The sequence below is a fragment of the Cryptotermes secundus genome, unplaced genomic scaffold (genome assembly GCF_002891405.2).
Source record: "Cryptotermes secundus unplaced genomic scaffold, Csec_1.0 scaffold699, whole genome shotgun sequence".
In the NCBI taxonomy this organism is placed as follows: domain Eukaryota; kingdom Metazoa; phylum Arthropoda; class Insecta; order Blattodea; family Kalotermitidae; genus Cryptotermes; species Cryptotermes secundus.
In genome coordinates, this window is record NW_019738883.1 from 258,089 (window position 1) to 272,752 (window position 14,664).

General features: G+C 40.2%; 1 protein-coding gene across 2 annotated transcripts in view; it reads right to left on the bottom strand.

Annotated features, from left to right (window-relative positions):
- Window positions 1-14,664, bottom strand: part of LOC111871241 (signal peptide peptidase-like 3) — a 44,789-nt gene that overhangs the window by 14,436 nt on the left and 15,689 nt on the right. Inside the window, exons 7-9 of one of the 2 annotated variants that reach the window (XM_023864203.2) lie at window positions 6,655-6,753; window positions 1,406-1,518; window positions 375-526 (exon numbers count right to left, since the gene is read on the bottom strand). In XM_023864203.2, the coding sequence (XP_023719971.1) occupies window positions 375-526; window positions 1,406-1,518; window positions 6,655-6,753 (364 nt within the window). The remainder of the gene's footprint in view (window positions 1-374; window positions 527-1,405; window positions 1,519-6,654; window positions 6,754-14,664) is intronic. The other variant, XM_023864204.2, reaches the window with a different exon arrangement.

Here is a 14,664-nt window from a genome sequence, read left to right on the forward strand (position 1 = left end):
AAAATATGAGCACAAGGTATAGAAATTAATCAGTATTCTTACAGTACTCTTGTGATCTTCATGTATTTTTAGATAAACCCTGAAGTAGAAAGCATGAAAATCCTTAAGTGAGCTCACAGACCAAAACTCCAGTATAAAGAATTTACTTTGTTGCACAACTGGTTTTCAGATCTGTAAATTTAACTGAAAATTTCAGCTTAGATTTTATTGAAATCTACCATCAGAGGAATGCACTTCTGTACTTTTGGAATTCCAAAGGATCCATCTACAAAACAGTTTGGAAGAGACATGCATTGCACCACACAAAATTAAAACATCTTCCATTTCGTTCATGGTTCTACTACAATACAGTAGAAAGTAACACTGTACCTTACCTTGACCATAACGTTGGTATTGAAGATATAGGAGGAGAAGAATACCCAGAATACATCATAAATAAGAAGTCCAGTCAGCAATAACGTTGACACTTTGAGACTTGGAAGGCGCACAAAGGCAATAAAAGCCACACACAGACCCATTCCCATTGCTAACAAACAAAACAAATTACATTTAGGTCCAAGAGTGGCGCACTGTTAATCATACAACTTTTCCACCATTAATTATAACTGAACTCTTGAACTGAAATAATGAAGGAAAAATAAGTTTTCACTGCATTTGTAAGAGTTCTGCTTACACATAAAAAACTGCTTTTGACAATTTGTTTAAACTTTACAATGTCATGTAATTCTCTTAGCTTTCTTAAGTTAATTTCTTATTCATGAAGAATATAACATTTTACACATAATTCTAAGTGTAAAAAAAAAGATTCAATTCTTTTCCCAATCTGTCATTCTACTTTTGAAATAAAACTGCTTCCTACAAATGGACTGAAAGCAGGAGAAAACTATCACTGCTGGTCCTCAATATTACCAGTATTAGCAGCAACAGAATTTACAGTATATTTCAAGTCTGTCCCTAATCCTATTGTAGTTCTGCAACAAGAACCCAAGGATAACCTGCTGTCCAATATTGACTGAAGTGTGGTTTATCATCATCATCATCATCAGTAATCTGTCAGGCGACAGGTCCACAGTCTCTTCCAAAACAGTTTCTCCACTTAATGCGATCTTATATTAAGACTGAAATATTTTATTTTGAGAACAGGAACCTATTATATATAAAATTACCGTATTTACGCATGTATAGGCCGCACATTTTTTGCCAAAAATTCAAGAGGAAAACTGGGGTGCGGCTTATATTCGAAATATTCGAAATCACACTTCATTTAAAAAAATTATATTCATAATTAGTAATACAGGGTGTAATACTCCTGAAATAATATTCCAAGAAAATTATTTTTTCTATAATTTGTCTGAAAATTGTGCTGCGGCCTATACATGCGTAAATACGGTATTTCATAACTTACCATCCATTAGTAACCAATGGCCAGTCAGAACCCATATACATACAATGAAAACAGCTAATGAAAAGGAGAGAAGTTCTGCTCCGGTGAATCGTCCACACATCCCAAATGAGATCCTGAAAATAAACACACATTAAGAGGTATTTAGATTAATCTGAGTGCCGGTATTTCTGGAGCATATATCATACCATGAGGTAGTGGTACAGGAACACGTCATTGATATTTTACCATATAACTGACCAACTCTGAACATCAGTTTTTTGTAAGATGTGGAACCAGCTTTCAATGAGAATATAAAATACTGAACAGAAACACCCCTAAACTAATACAGTGTATAGATTTGTTGTTAAGCTTTGGATCTGTAAACAGATGCCATTGTTAGGTAATGCCCACAATATATACGCATGCAATAAGAGAACAGGGTTATGCAACCCATTTCTAAGCAATGCATTGGTAAACACGCTTCTACAACAATAGATTTATTGTTTGAATCGGTGTTTTCTATTCAGTCCGTGCAAACTGGTTATAAAGAAGAGAACTGGGGCAACCAGTTCAGTTCAGCTCTGTAAGGTAGGTTGAGAAGAGAGGGTGATTCAGTTCAGTGGAGAGTTTGAAGTCTGGCTGTGAAACGAAGACTTTATGTGTGCTGTAGTTACAGTCAGACCATTATAAATACTGTGTTAAAATCAGATGCCACAAAATGACCAGTGAAGACTCAGAACACTTAGCATGTACTACTGATTTGTAAAGTGTGGAAATCTGAGAAAGCACTGTAATTACTTGTAGTTCCAAGTTATGTGTACAAGTCGTAAATAAAGCCATATGCCAATCCAATCCCCATCTATAGTCACCCCTAAATCATAATATTAAATTACAGAGCAGGTAAATATGGCAGAATATACCCAACTATACACAAAAAAAAATGGATGACTGAACTGATAAGGCTCTGTCATAAGACAACCACTCAGGCAGAAACACCACGTGTTGGATAAGTAGAAACACCTGCCAATGCACTTACACTACCTTAGAAATTCAGAGTATCACATTTATATGAAGAGTAGGTTGGGCTCAAATATTTGTCAAAGGAAGCTTATGTAGTTTCATTTTAATGCAGTCAACTAATTTAAAACAATTTTAATTATTAGCACTCGATTTAATGGCAATCACTTGCTGGCTGATTGAGAGAGCTTATTGTGTGGATTAGCGAAGCAGAAATGCAAGGGGAGAAGGGAGAATTATGTTCAATTTATGCAATTTCACCCTCTGATTTTATTTTTGGAACATAACTATCACATAAATCGAGGAACAGCCATATGTAAATTATCTAGCGAGAGTGGATTTGAATAAAGGCAGAGGTAAAGTTGTTCTGTGCTAACTGAACAGCAGTTCATGCATTACATAATGCAAACTTCATACCAAGTGGGAAGGGCCTAGTAAAAATATGCATCAGTGTTCTCCACTCTTCTTCTGAGAAACCATTTTCAGTTGAAAGTCAGTTCAACAAGGATTCAAGTCCACTGAGTATCTTGCTGTATTCATAGCAGTCCTCCAGCTACATGTGGATAAGATAATAAAATACTCTCACCAACAGTCGAACACCAATGATGGGAGTTGTGATGAAGGCATATATGGGGTATGGAGGAAGTGCTCCACACATTCTTAATATTATGACAAAAATACGGCACACTTGGATCAACATTTATTGTCCTACTACTTCCTTCAAACTGGGGGCACACAGTAGTGTAGTGGGTTGAGGCACTATGCTACAAGTCGGGAGGTCACAGGTCTGATTCCCAATGAAGCCACTGGATTTTCCAATTCACCTAATCCTTCCAGCAGCACTATGGCCCTGGGTTTGACCCAGCCTCGATGGTCAGGAATTTTCCTGGGGTTAAAGGGGTGGCCAGGCCGGAGTGTAAGGCTGATGACCCCACCACCATCTGTGAACCAACTGTCCAGAAAATGTGGGAGTCTAAACATCTCACAAGCCTATGGGTCTTCACAGCCCGTTACAGGAATAGCTTTATCTTTTTTTTTTACTTCCTTCAAATTACTGTCACAGCGACTATAGGTGGGGTTTGGATTGGAAATTGGATTAACTAAACTCTTACAGAACATAACTACAAACAACTATGGGGCTAAAGCTATTTCGCACACACTGCAGTTCACTACAGCACATATGAAGTCTTTTCAGTCTGCTATATCTTCACCAGTTGTTGCCTGGTAATGAATTCCAATGCTGTAGCTTCCTCAGCTTCTATGTTCACATCGCTACTGGCTGGCAACTGTCTCACAACTCACTCATTGCTCCAACTAAGTAACTTCCAGGCTGGCAGCAATCTCACACCAACCTCCTACTCTTCTCACTGCCATCTCAAAACTCTCTTGTAATTGCAGCTACTACTCATTATATAGCCTAGGCATGAACCGAATAGAAAACATCTCTCTCTCACAATTTTTTCTACTGTTGCATCATGCAGCTATTGAATGAACTGCTTACAGAACACCGCTTCCCAGTTACTCCACTGCTGTGTGATACAAATCTGTTGCGGTCATTACCTACCAATGACAACTGTTTACAGAGCCATTGTCTAGCACTGGCTCTTTTACAGCTGCTTATTTTGTGGTCATTCCCTAGCAACAGGTTTACATGCCACATATAGCGGTGTTCTCATATTAGGCCAAAAAAGAAATGCTGGCTTAATTTACTCAATTTTGGCTGAAATCTTCAAAATAGTCTCCTTGGGAAAGCATACAGCAATCCCATCCTTTTTTTATGCTTCAAAAGCACTGCAGAAGTCATTTTCCTTAATGCTGTTGAGTACCTCTTGTGATTCCCTTTTGATGTCAGACATTGTTTCAAAACATTGTCCCTTCAGTTTCATTTTCAATTTTGGGAAAAAAGTGAAATCACAGGGGCCTAAGTCTAGTTAGTAGGGAGGATGGGGAACGATAACCATGTTGTTGTTAAGTCACAAACTCTGTGGTTTTCGGGGACATGTGGGCTGGCACGTTGTCATGATGGTGGAGCCAGTTGTGGTTGTGCCAAAGTTATGGTCTTTTCATTATATATTTTCTCTCAAGCATCACAAAATGTCACAGTAAAAGTTGACCATAGTGTTAGGAGGAAGAAATTCATGGTGAACAATCCCCTTCACATAAAAAACAATGAGCATGCTCTTTGTTGAACTCTGAACCTGCTGTACATTTTCTGCTCTTAGTGATTGTGAGCTCTTCTGCTGTAACAACTGTTGCATTGTTTGTGAATCATAACCATAAATCCAATATTCATCACCCATTATGATCCTAGAGATATGAGTAAAAGTTGTGCCCTTGTTAAGCTTCTCTCATAGCTCAAGACACATGTTTACGCCCTGCTGCTTTTGATCATTTTTCTAGATTCAGGGAACAAATTTCATGGCAATGCAGCGCATGTTCAAATTTTCTGTTAACATCTCCTGGCAAACTCCATAACTGATCCCAAAGGTGTCTGTAAGCTCAAGGATTGCTGACTGACAGTTTTCATGGATGAGTTCTCCCTAAGGCTTCGCTTAGTGGGGGTGGAGTCCAACTGGGTCCACTCAGCACAGAGGCCACTGATTGGCCTATTGTAGCCTGCCCTGGCTGATTATGAGGATGGAGAATTTGGTGGAATGAAGATTGACAGGGGAAACCAAAGTACTCAGAGAAAACCCGCCCCAGCGCCACTTTGTCCACCACAAATCCCACTTGATCCGACCCGGGATCAAACCCGGGCCGCTGCAGTGGGAAACCAGCGACTAACTGCTTGAGCTATGGCATGGCCAGCCTACGGCTTGGTTCAATGTTAAATTTTAGAGCAGATTCTTTAGTGGCAGCCTTAAGACACGCTGTAGCATTGAAAGATGTGTGACCCTGGAGACTGCAAGGCACTTGGGGAGCCTATGAAGAGGAGGCAGCATTACAGTGGTTGTTGCTGAATAAACAGAACAGCTTGACAGATGATATAAATTTCAGCTGTACACATATTACTAAAGCGTGCAAGTGTTATGACAAAATGTTGTCTTATACATGATGGCACTTCCAGTTGATAGCCCACAAAGCAGTCCAGATAGGCAGAAATGAGCTAAGCAAAGAGCTGGTTATATGTATGGGCAGATGTTTCATCTCTCACATGTCCGATGAGCTGAAAGTGACAGGCGGGATATATAAGAGACCAAGGTGTGATATGAGTCACGTCTACTGGCAATAATACATGGCAAGCATATATCAAGCCATTCAAGAAGCTGGCGAAAGTGTACGCTCATAGGTTGAGATGCCTGGATATTCAACTCATACCTGGTGCAGGGGGTCAGGTGAAAGATAGTGCCATAAGATGATGGGCTTGCACAGAAAGCTTTGCCACCTAACTGTACAGATTCTGTCATAAACAGTGGAGGTTCCCTAGATTTGGCATACAGACTCTCCAGGAGGCTGGTATGGAAGGTACCAATGGCAAGACAACATCTAGGATGGATAGTCTGAACTTCACTGTAGAACTATAAACAAAGCTGCCACAGTCCATCTTAGGGTATGGTACTGCTGAAGCATCACCATCAGGTCCCTGCCCCACAACCTGTTAGATAAAACTCTTAAAATTTCTTTGCTGTGGAGAAGGAAAAGCCAATCTAGAAAGCCTAATGTAACAGAAAATTTATGTACTGTAGCTAGCGCTCTATTGTAACCAAGCTCTGGGAACTATAAGAAATGGCATCATCATCAACATACAGTAACACTGAAATGGCTGGAGCTACTGTGTTAACCATCCCATTAATGGTGAGTGCAAACAGGGTCAAACTTAAACGAAACCTTGCCTTGTGGCACTCCATTGTTTTTGTTGACAGAATGCAGAAAAAACATTGCCAAGACAAACATGGAAATGATGATCTTGAAGAAGGCCTGAGAGGGACAGTGACAGCTGACCCCTAAGATTCTACTGGTGAAGGGTCCTTAGGATAACCCATTGCCATGTTGCCTCATACACCTCCTCCAGCCGAAGAATACTGTGACAAAACGTTTGCACATGAAGGAAAAATATTGAATACAGTGCTCCAAGTTCACAAGATGGTCAAGAGTGGATATGAAGCATCAGAACGAACATCGAGCATTCAAAAGGAGAGTTCTGCTCTCCAGAGTCCAGACAAGTTGATGGTTTACCATATGATTCGAGGTTTTACAAACACAACTAGTCAGACTGACATGTCCATTACTAGTTATGTGGAAGTGATCCTTACCTGACTTCAGAATAGGGATAACTGGTGTTTCTCTCCAGGCAGCTGGGACCAAGTTCTCTGACCATATATGGCTGTACATGGACAGCAGAAACTCCTTGCCTGTAGGTGGAAGATGAGAGAGTATTAGGTTATGGATACCGTTGGGGCCTGGGGAAGTGCTGTGATAATGATCTAATGCTGTGAGCAGTTCATCCAGATTAAATGGTGCACTGCACAGCTTGGTGAGCTGAGATGTGAAGTTTAGCAGCAATGGTTCTGCTCTGTATTTAAAAGAAGGTTCATAATTATCAGAACTTGTAAGCACAATGAGACTGAAGTGTGTTGGCAATGTATACCCATAATGAAATAGTATCAAGGACAACTGATATGCCAGGTATGGAAGTATGACTGGATATACCTGATGTGCTGTAGTTTGTTCCATGCAACATCTGAAAGTGCAGACTGGGAAGGACTGGAAACAAAAGCCTCCCATTGTGTGCTCATGCCTTCATGAACTATATGCTGGGCCTTGGCATGGAGGCATTTGAATAAAACTAGGTCATCCTGTGTGGGGTGATTTCAGAATAGCTTCAGAACTCATTTATGAGTGCAAGTGGTGTTGCAACATTCATCTGCTCACCAAGGAACAGGCAGATGACACGATCTGGTGGATGACCCAGGAATGAAACATTATGTGGTTTGGACCACTGTGATCATAAATACTGTACCATGGAGCTGACCAATGCAAATTCTGTCTCTAAACGCCACCGGCTCATAGAAAGCATCCAAGTCAGCATATCTATGATCCAGTTTGGATTCCTGGACATAACTGGAGGTGATGTATAAATGTAGACTTATAGGTTAATAGTTGATACCATGTAAATCAGGAATGGTGGAGCATTCCAAACACTCTGCTAAACCTGGACAAAAGAAAGCAAGGTCTAGGCCCAACATCATTCCTGACCCAAGACAGAGGTGGATATGTAAACTAGTTTACCTTCTTTAAGGAATAATCCTCGGATTATCTTTCTGGTGTTGGAGCTACCAAGAAGAATAAACGGGAGAAAAGTGACATAAGAAACTGGTTAATTTGGTAGGAGGTACTGATACTGCTGGGGTACATAGACATTGCAAACAGTAAGCAGAGGAATGGGCAGATTTAAATGGGCTGAGGTTGCCTGTTGAGGAATTTGGATGCTTAGTGAAGTTGAGAAGACTAAGTTATCCATCCCTCAACTGGCCGTTTCACCATTTGACATCTCACTGTAGAAGGTGCAGCAGGAGGAAGAACATCTTCTGACTAGTGGACACACAGACTGGGTTGGAAGAGCGCCATGAAGTTGAGACGTCTGTGAAGTAAAGTTGCTATAGGATGGGATCGTTTAGGTTTCGATACCTGTATCAACACCCTAAGGGCAATGGAGAATTGATGTACAAGACTGGTTCAACATCTTCAGTTTACTCTGAAAGAACTGTTTTCAATCATTCAAACAGGAAAATCATTCCATGATGTACAATTCCTGGATGGACCTACACATATACTGGGCAGCTCTTGTCACTGGAAGAGTGACAGGAGTCCCTTCCATAACTGTTGGCATCAGCCTGCCACTGGGAGGGAAAAAGGAGAGGCAGACACCTTATCTTCCGGTCTGTGCTGGCACAGGGACCTCCGCCAAAACCTGATGTCAAGAAATTCCTTAGAGAAGGTAAAATCACCAACAATTTCAAAACTGACAGCGAGTCTCAACACCAGTGCTGAGCTGTGACTTTATGCTGTTATCATGGGAATAACAGGCTCCCTACTACATGCCCTGAAGACACAAACACACACACATACGCTTACACAGCTCTGCGATGCATGTAGATGATTACATTGCAGCTTCCAGTCAGCATGTCAGAACAGGACAGCCAAACCAACATTCATACAAATGTCCAAGTGTCTATGCCATCTGAGCCCTGAATACAGCATTACATGGGTGTACATAACATACGGTCCAGGCTCCACATGTGTACTTGCATACTGAAGCAGTGTGAAGATCCACTCAACCTTCATCTCTTTGAGCTCTCCTTAGAGACACATAAGTTGGAGGTCACATCAAAACCATGGGAAAGCACCACCAAGACATGAAAGATCCCTGCTGGTGAGACAGGAATTCATAACTCTTAAGGACACTGAGCACTAAGAATTGAAATAACCCTAGAAGAAGAAGAAATGAGAATTTTTGTGGTAGACACAAACACATATGGCCAAAACAGTATGAAAATGTGATGAATATGGGGGTGATGTAATAGGCATTCAGCATGCAAAGGGGAAGGACAGAAGAGATGACTACAAATTGGTACTGATGTGTGAAAACGGCAGAAATGAAGGAAAGGAATGGCCAAGAGCCCTGTTGCATCCCCACATTAGGATGAGGACCAACTTGACATGCTTATCAAGTACACTCAACTCTCGATTATCCAGGATAATGGTGGGGATGGAAATCACGATTAATCGAAAACCCGGTTAAGACAAATTTTATTAAAAGTAGTACTGTAATTCTGTACCGTCATAATACATAGGCTTACCTGTATTTACATTTATTCAACCTCATTTTTATGTCATCCCATGGCCTATTTAATATTTTTTTACCTTACACTGAAGTATGAATTAGTTATTTCAATCACAGTGTTCAACAACATCCAACACTTTTTACGAATATTCACACTTAACACTTAAAAAATTTAATATTGTCGTTTGCTTTTTCGCGCCATTTTCCTTTTCACGGATATCTGTACGAAGCCTATGTAATATTAGCTTGTCACTTAATAAACTGTTCTCTTCACTCTCAAGATAGGCTAGTAAGGATTCCAAATGATTAAGAGCAGCACCATGTGATATTTTCTTACTAGCAGCACTGTCCACCTCTTCCTCATTCTCACTTTCTTCCCGCTCTTCTGGCTGGGCCTCCACTGAACTTAGGAGTTCATCACTGCTTAACATTTCGAAGCCTGGCTCACACGAGTTTCTGTTGAATACTTAACACAACACACTTCCTTTTACACCCTGACATTTTGTTAACGCACTTGAAGATCAATACAAAGAGACTAACTGGGGTGGTGTATCTGTCCTTGAAACTTTCCACAAATCCTTGCATTCTTTCACCCCTACCCTAGAACACTGTTAGCATAACGGGACCAAAAAATGCAGAGCTCGGTTCACACTAGTGTGAAAATAGTGTTACAACTCATCATGTGAAACAAAAGTGAATAAATATTAAACAACATATAAGCCTCAAAAAAGCCCTGGTAGCACTGGTTAAGCTGCAAACCGGTTTATCCACCCCTGGATAATCGAGAGTTGAGTGTATATGTTTGCCATTCTGCTGCTTAGTTACAAAACACATACTATTATACTGTGCTGCAGTACTCAACAATTAGAGGTTTCATAGAGTTCTTGTGCTTATTGCAGAAAATTCTATCTCACACTGGATGCTTCACACAGTCATGTCAGTAACTCAGAATATAAGGCCCCACCACAGCTCAAGCGCTTCGTCGCTGGCTTCCCACCGTGGCGGCCCGGGTTCGATCCTGGGTCTGGTCAAGTGGGATTTGTGGTAGACAAAGTGGCAATGAGGCGGGTTTTCTCAGAGTACTTCGGTTTCCCCTGCCAATCTTCATTCCACGAAATTCTCCATCATCATAATAATCACCTAAGGCAGGCTACAATAGGCCAATCAGTGGCTGCTGTGCTGAGTGGACCAAGTTGGACTCCACCCACAACTAAGCGAATAAAAAAAAACTCGGAATATAAAGCACTGAATCATGGGACAATCAGTGAACACTGACTGGAAAGGATGTAGAAGGAAGAGAATGTGGTCCAATTTTAGGCACCAATCTAGCCATTTACCTGGAGGTACTGAGGAAAACTACTAATAACCTCGGTCAGGATAGTCAGTGCCCTGTCGAGATTTGAAATGGTCACCTCCCAAACATAAACGAGGAATGCTACTGCTTCAGTCAACTTGATATGTATGGTGCAAGGGTAACTCTCTTCATTTCTTGGATATTTGTCCACTTAACATTTCTGATTTATACGAGTACAGTGATGTCAGGAGGTCAGGGTATAAACCACTGAATGGTAGGATGGTTAATGAATAACTGCTGTAAAGGATGTAGAAAGGAATGGCAGTGGTCTAACTTGAAGTATTATTCTGGCATTGGCCTGGAGGGACTGATATGGATATCTCTGTTTCCAAACCATGAACACCAGGCCAGAAGTCCAGAAGTAAGCCAAATGTTCCTATCATCCATGACTCATTTCCTTTCCCCTTACTTCTATATAAACTGACATTTTCCCAACTTTCGTCACTTCTACTCTGAAGGTGGAGGCAGTGTATTCCTACCTACCTACCTACCAGACTGCATGACATCATAACAATGAGGACCACAACATATATGTTGACAAAACTGCTCTAGGCTAACATTATTTCACAGATTCTGGTAAACCATGTTCCCTCTCTACAATTAAGTCTAAAAACAAGCACTATCAGGTACTGTCATATCAGATAGTGGATGAAATCTAGCATCTGATTGTCTCATCCACTGATAGTGGTGTAAAAAAACATGAAAATCCTCAGTGGACATGAGTCCTTTATGATCCAAGTTCTCAAGCCAGATGGTGTGTCAGAATAAAAGTGGGTAACCCTATTGCATTTACTATATGGCCCTTCCAACTTTGTCCCAAAGGTCCTGTCACTAAAATACAAGCATGGATATCTTGATATGAAGTCTGCAATATAAAATGCAACAACCATAATTCTTAATGGATGATCGACAGAGATGTAGGCATAACAGAAACCATATTATTTTTTGTACTTTGTAAATATAAATACTTCTGAGATATACTACCAGAGTCAATAAGTTCATGGAATGGCCGAAAAGCATCATATGGGAATTTACTGCCAATATGTTTCAGCAATGTTTTTGACAGCTACATCAACGTTGGCAGACTTGCATAGCGGCCAACGGCAACTATTTTGAGGGCCGATGTGGATCTCCATAAGTGTATGTGAATACCTTGTAATATGACGCAATAAAACCACATTCCACGAACGTAATGACTCTACCACGTATATTAGCTGCATATCAATTCTAACTGAACTCCTCCTTTCCATTCACATGCAATTACCTTACAGCATTTTGCAAGTCTATCCTTTGTGTCAGACCGCAATGTCTACATTTTGGCAAAAGCAATGCAATGATGCAATGTGAGCCATGTGTGGCGCACACAAAAGATAACGCATCTGTTAATGCAGCTGCGGAATGGTGTTAGCATGCACAACTTCACTCAATCATCACATTCCTGTAAGTCACACAATCGAAAGTTTATGAACTTTTTCCACACACAAGCATGGGTGGGTAGATATGCAGGGAAGAAAAGCACATAGATCCATTCTGGCATGGCCAGAACTAACACAATAAGGAAGGTATCACTATGATTTGAAGACCTCCCTACCATCCAGATCTTTCCTCTGTTGATTACTATCGTTCCCAGGAATAATGTTCTCTTGAAGGAAGCTAGGTTCCAGTCAGCAGGAGAGGTGAAATAGGCTATGAAATATCATTCAAGGGATCACAGTGACTTTTTGGTATTCTTATGGCCCATGGCAGAAATGTTAAGTGGGAAGAGCTACTCTGAAGGCTGTGCCTGTAAAAATTATAGGTAAGTGCACACATGCAATATTAAGACTTTTTTAATCTACCACATAATACAAATACATTTTTATTTTGTTATTTAAGGACACTGTCAGTAATGAGACTATACAGAATGTTCCACGAGGAAAAGTCAATATTTTGGGAGATTACAGTATTGGTCATTCTAAGCAAAAGTGTAAATGTACACATTGTATTCCCAATGGTTTCTGAGACAGCTATTTCACTGTATATTACACTATACAGGAATGTCAAGATGCACTCAGATGAGCAACATGCAACATCCTACATGAGTTGCAAAGTGCACGGATGTTGACAGTGGAATTTTAAAAAATGTATTATACTCAGTAAATTGTACCAATTTTGCCATCTGAACAATAAATAGGGGTATTAGAAACAGTATATAATATATCTTTCATATCAACAATTTTGGAACTGTACAGTTAAATAGCTCTATCTCAGAAATTGTTTGGAATAGGACACTTGTACAAATATATACTTTTTTGCTTTGAATAGCCGATACTATGACCTCCCAGAATACTGACCTTTCTTCCTGGGACACCCTGTATAGTGTCAGGATAGTACACTTAAATGCCCACAATAAGAATTTTGGAAATCATTCAAAATTATTAATACTTCACAGATAATTCTGGCTTTGGTGGATGATTGTACCACTCAAGGTACCGGTTTGAAAGGCGAATCTTCTTTCATAATACTGATCCTTAGTTACTATGCTCTAGCTATTTTGTGCTGAATTATATAGTGGGTTTTACTGACAGCTGAAATTACAAGTATGCTGCATGGCCACTTACAGTTGATCTCCAGATTATACAACAGTGACATCAAGGATAGTTACACCATTAACAGGCACGTGTTTATGGACCAATTATTTGGATTTGGGAGCCAGAGAAACAATCCTCAATAATATTTATATTTGGGTCTCTGGTAAAGCACTTGATTCTACTCTCCTAGTTGTTCTGCTTGGCCATAACTCCAGGGCACAATGCTGCCTTTATGCTGAATGACCCACATACTTGTCTAGGAAACCAAATTTTATTTATCTTTACACTGTATACGATCTCTTCAATGGCTGTCACACACTTTAATACTGTCCAGAAGCTGCAATGAATTTAAGTTACTCTTAATATGCCTAGTTCTTCCCAATGACCTAATATTAATTCTAATTTATTGCTCTAACCTGAATTTCAAATTAGAGGTTTGTATAATTTTCATGAAGCCCCAAACTGGTTATGCAGATTATCAGTTTTGGATACAGATGACCATGAAGTTACATGCTGCCCCTACATCGTGAAAAAGTTTTACTTCCTGCCTCTAATATGTGTTGAAGTTAAGCAATTTTTGGAAAACTCAGGCCTTAACAATGTGCTTATTGCTTCACATATTCAAGATGGCTGCTACTTTTGCTTCAAACTTGAACTCACTCCTGATAGGCTAATTCAAATGGAAGGTAGCAGGTTTGATTCCTGATAAGGTCACTGAATTTTTCTTTTGATTTAATCCTTCAAGCTGCAGTATGGCCCTAGGACTGACTCAGCCTCTAATCAAAACGAGTATCAGGGATGTTCTTGGGGGTAAAGGGCGGTCGGTGCACAAGGCTGACAACCTCACTGTCATATTTGAGCCAAACATCTAGAAAATGTGAGATCCTCAAAGTCTCACAATCCTATGCGCCTCCACGGCCTGTTACAGGGATATCTTTGCCTTACCTTCAGAGACGTGGGTGGCTACATGGATTACACGAGTCAATCCAACAACCACATAACTAAAATATTTAAAATTGAAATGTGTTATTAATTTAAATGTTGAAGTCAGGAAGTTTGTACTCAATTTATGCTTTACAAACGCTAGCCTATTAACATTAAAATAAGGGAGTCAATCTCCAACACTTGCTATGAACTCCAGGCTCTCTAAAGTTCTAAAATAGCTCACAGATGCAAAATTGAACATAACACTAGGGACAGATTTAAAGGAATGGCTGGCTAACGTGTCAGTAATTAAACTCCTAAAGGTCAGAAAGGCTGTATCTACATTTCTCTTGGCCATTAACATCAGAAGAACCACAGAAACAGTCCCTAATTCTTGACCTTTTGAAGTTTAAGCATCCGATCCAGCTGTTAAAGTGAACACAATGCTGAACATAAATACTGTGGACTTACCTCTGTCCAACATATATACGAAGGGGGACCCAAAAATAACTGGAACCGACCTGTTGCACGTGCATGCTTTGTAGTTACGAGTTGTGCTGCTAGGTGGTGTTAGCTGGGGGTCTCCCGCGACTGTTAGTGAGCTGGCGTCAGTCTGAGTTAAGTGGTTTGT